The 4,520-nt window shown below is 45.1% G+C and overlaps 1 protein-coding gene across 1 annotated transcript in view; it reads right to left on the bottom strand.

Moving 5' to 3' along the window:
- The window catches only part of NPLOC4 (NPL4 homolog, ubiquitin recognition factor), a 98,511-nt gene that overhangs the window by 38,018 nt on the left and 55,973 nt on the right, over positions 1-4,520 (bottom strand). Inside the window, exon 10 of the mRNA XM_023511174.1 lies at positions 4,185-4,379. Within this exon, the coding sequence (XP_023366942.1) occupies positions 4,185-4,379 (195 nt within the window). The remainder of the gene's footprint in view (positions 1-4,184; positions 4,380-4,520) is intronic.

Below are 4,520 nucleotides of genomic sequence, written 5' to 3'. Positions count from 1 at the left end.
TGCTGGATTGCTGCATATTCCTTCAAAATAGAAAACTGAGATTTGGCTCAGTGCCTATAGCTCAAACAGCTAGGGCTCCAGTCACATACACCAGAGCTGGCAGGTTTCAATCCAACCTGAGCCTGCCAAACAACAATGAGAACTACAATTTAAAAATAGCCACACCTTGGGTGGCACCTGTAGCTCAGTGGGTAGGGCGCTGGCCCCATATACTGAGGGTCGTGGGTTCCAACCTGGCCCCAGCCAAACTGCAACAAAAAAAGCCAGGCATTGTGGTGGGCGCCTATAAACCCAGCTTCTTGGGAGGCTGAGGCAAGAAAATCGCTTAAGCCCAGGAGTTGGAGGATGCTGTGAACTGTGACACCACAGCACTCTACCCAGGGAGACAGCTTAAGACTCTGTCTCAATAAATAAATAAATAAATAATAAAAATAAAAAAAGAAAATTGAGACATTAAACATTCTCTGTAACCTCCACCCTCAAAGCTATGCTTAGTGTCATCAAGAACTCAGGCTTTTGGTTTTTAGTAACACCAAGGGTCTAAACAATAAACACGATATTGCAGCAAGCCTTTATTCTTAAGGGAATGGTGGTGAAGCTGGGTAGATAAATTCATCTGGACACAGGGACAGGGAACAGGAGAGGGTGGCAGAACAGTAAGACAAACGATTAACAAAAATAACAGTCCACTGGCTGGGCGCGGTGGCTCAGGCCTGTAATCCTACCACTCTGGGAGGCCAAGGCGGGATGGTGTCAAGCACCTGTAGTCTCAGCTACTTGGGAGGCTGAGGTAAAAGGATCACCTGAACCCAAGAGACTGAGGTTGCTGTGAGCTATGAGGTCACGACACTCTATCCAAGGCAACAAAGTGAGACTCTATCTCTAAATAAATAAATGGTTAAAAAATAAACAAATAGGCTCAGCACCTGTGGCTCAAGTGGCTAAGGCGCCAGCCTCGTACACCTAAGGTGGCGGGTTCGAATCCAGCCTGGCCCGCCAAACAACAATGATGGCTGCAACCAAAAAATAACCGGGCGTTGTGGCTACTTGGGAGGCTGAGACAGGAGACTCGCTTGAGTCCAGGAGTTCGAGGTTGCTATGAGCTGTGATGCCACAGCACTCTACTCAGGGGGACAGCTAGAGGCTCTGTCTCATAAATAAATAAATAAATAAATAAACAAATAAAATACTAGTGGTAGTATTGTACTCACAACCATCTCTACCTTACAGAAACCTGCACAGGCACTGCATGCAGTCAATGTCACCCAGCACAGGCTCTGATGGTGTGGGGTCTGGCTGGCACCATATGCCTGCCACAATTCCATCACATGGTAATTCCTCCACACTAAAATGAGGAGGGTGGGCAAAGCCGTACAGGGCAACCAGAACCTTCAGAGGAACTAATACAAGACAGGGAACGTGGCCACAGTCATCACTGCATGATGTGCATCCAGCATCAGGATGACAGCATTACAACTCCATTCTCATTATTTTTTATGGCTTGAGAGAAAAAGTAACCTTCAATATCTTTATTTCAATTTGACAAAAACGGAATCATTTACTGATCATAACACAGAAATTTAGTCCATATGACTTTCAAAAACATTACCAGAAATGAGACCTGATGGCCAAGCTACCACCAAAGGTGAAGGAGTGGACAAGCCAGTTTCTAAAAGGACAAGGCAGGGTCAATGGCTGGCTGCCAAGGCCTGTTTACTAGTCAAGTATCTTCTCTGTGGCCCTTTCTGCTAGTCTCAGACCACATCCTGCTAACAGGTGACAGCCATAGGGAGGGAACCAAAAGTCTGTGCTTCCCCAAACCCAGGACCCAACCTTGCTGTGGCATTTCCCAACAGCTCCACAGGACCCCACAACCCCCAAGGGGCAGAAACTGCTGAGCACCATGGGAAACACATCACTAATGGCAAAGCTCTGAGTGACCTGCTACGAGCGCCACATTGAACCCCCACCCACACACCTACACACAGCAATGGCCCTTTACAGCACTGTCCTCAACATGAGTCAGACCCCAGGCATTTATACACAAAAATGGACAGCTTCATTATACATTTTTCCTATTATTTTTCCATTATATAATGACGCTACTACTTTGCTTCCTTTTTAGAAATACATGTGTATGCAGGCTATATTATCAATACATCTTTTTTTCTTTTTTAATCTACATGGTAAGGTAAGGGATGTCACAAAAGGTTTTGAATAGACTTTTTTTTTTTGTTAAGCAGTCCCAGGCTGGGTTCAAACCCGCCACCCCTGGTGTTCTAACCACTGAGATACAGATGCCTAGCCCACAAAAGGTTCTAAAAAAGGGGACTAAGTCTGTTGGTTTCAAAACTAGCCACCTAACCTACTATACCAAGACCTATCAGCCTACTCGAGACGGCTGTCATGTGATATAAGAAGGAGTCAATTTCTCCCCCTTTTTCAAATACAGTGCTGGTTTGGCAAAACTCTGAATTCCATAAAACGTACTTCTCCTCTGTCCCTCCTGGTGTCCAGGGTCCCCACACTGATATTCTCCAGATACCTGCCAGCCCAGTCAGCCCTCAGCCAAGGATACTAGAGTACAAAATCACTGCCTCCTCCAATCCAAGTCTAAACTTCAACCATTCCCTTCCAAACCTGACCTAAACAACAGTTTAGGAAAATAAATTTGACTTAACTAATGCATATGTAAAATAAATAACATATTTTTTTTTTTTTATTTTTGAGCCCAACAGTTTGAGATTGCCGTGAGCTGATACCACGGCACTCTACAAAGGGTGACAGAGTGATAGTACTTCAAAAAAAACCAAAAACAAATAAACAAAAAAACCAAATAGATTACATTTTCATAAGTTGGTTCTGCAACTTAAAAATTCTTATTCGTTGCTCAGCGCCCGTAGCTCAGTGGGCTAGGGCGCTGGCCACATATACCGGGGATGGCAGGTTCAAACCTAGCCCAGTCCTGCTAAACAACAATGACAACTACAACAAAAAAAATAGGCGGTCATTCTGGCAGGTGCCTGTAGTCCCAGTTATTTGGGAGACTGAGGCAAGAGAATCACTTAAGCCCAGGAGTTGGAGGTTGTTGTGAGCTGTGATGCCATGGCACTCTACCCAGGGCAACAACTTAAGTCTCTGTCTACAAAAAAAAAAGCAATACAAATAGGCCGGGTGCAGTGGTTCACACCTGTAATCCTAGCACTCTAGGAGGCCGAGGCAAGTGGATAGCTTGAGCTCAGAGGTTTGAGACCAGTGAGAGCCTATGTCTTAAAAAAAAAAAAAAATGCCAGGCATTGTAGTGGGTGCCTGTAGTCCCAGCTACTCGGGAGGCTGAGGCAAGAGAATCACTTGAGCCCAAGAGTTTGAGGTTGCTGTGAGCTGTGAGGTCACGGCATTCTACCAAGGTTGACAATAAAAGACTCAAAGTGAAAAAAAGACAGTTCTATTCATGATGTCAAAAATAAATAATTTACAGAAAAAATAAATAAATAAGTTATAGAAACATTAAATCCCTCTTCTCCTGCACAGAGACATCAGAGTCATCTCTGATTATTGGAAAAGCCCATAGGCAGACCCCAGAGCTCAAATCAAAAACCCTAAGCATTCACCCGGGCTTGGGACAGGAGCACCAAGCATGAGGAGCACTAAGCTGAAGTCTATTCTGGTGATGACATTGTTTACTTCAGAATTCTACCATAAAACAGAAGGAGGAATCCATAGCCTACACACCCCATGGAGAAAATGCAATATAATTAAGTTAAAGATAAAAAGCTACAGAAAAAGGAATAGAAAAAAAAAATTTCTTTTTGAGACAGAATCTTACTTTGTCACCCTTGATAGAGTGCCATGGAGACACAGCTCACAGCAACCTCAAATTCTTGGGCTCAAATGATTCTCCTGTCTCAGCCTCCCAAGTAGTTAGGACTACAGGTGCCTGCCACAAGGCCTAGCTATTTTTAGAGATGAAGTCTCGCTCTGGCACAGGCTGGTCTTGAACCTGTGAGCTCAGGCAATCTACTCGCCTAGGCCTCCCAGAGTGCTAGGATTACAGGTGTGAGCCACTGCACATGGCCTATGAACAGAAAAAATATATATATTTTTTTTACAGTTTTGGCCAGGGCTGGGCTTAAACCCACCCTCCCCACCCACCTCCACACCGGTATATGGGGCCAGCACCCTACTCCTTGAGCCTTAGGTGCCACCCAGGAACAGAAAATATTAACAAAGCAGTAACGGTCCCTATTTATACCTGTAGCCACTGCAGTAACAAACTTGGATCCAAAATGCCCATCCGGAGAGAGCCGACAAATGTTGGGATGCTTGTTCTGGAAGTCCCCGGCAGTGATGCACTCTTCTGAGCTCAGGAAGTAGGTGTCCTACAATGAGAAGCAGCAAATCAGGTTTTATAGTATCATGCCAAAAGATGCTTCTGGCTCGGTGCCTGTGGCTCAAGTGGCTAAGGCGCCAGCCACATACACCTAAGGTGGCGGGTTCAAATCCCGCCTGGGCCCACCAAA

The sequence above is a fragment of the Otolemur garnettii genome, unplaced genomic scaffold, assembly GCF_000181295.1.
Source record: "Otolemur garnettii isolate 467f Iridium unplaced genomic scaffold, OtoGar3 scaffold00018, whole genome shotgun sequence".
NCBI classification, from domain to species: Eukaryota; Metazoa; Chordata; class Mammalia; order Primates; family Galagidae; genus Otolemur; species Otolemur garnettii.
This window is presented reverse-complemented; position numbering and strand designations above follow the sequence as displayed.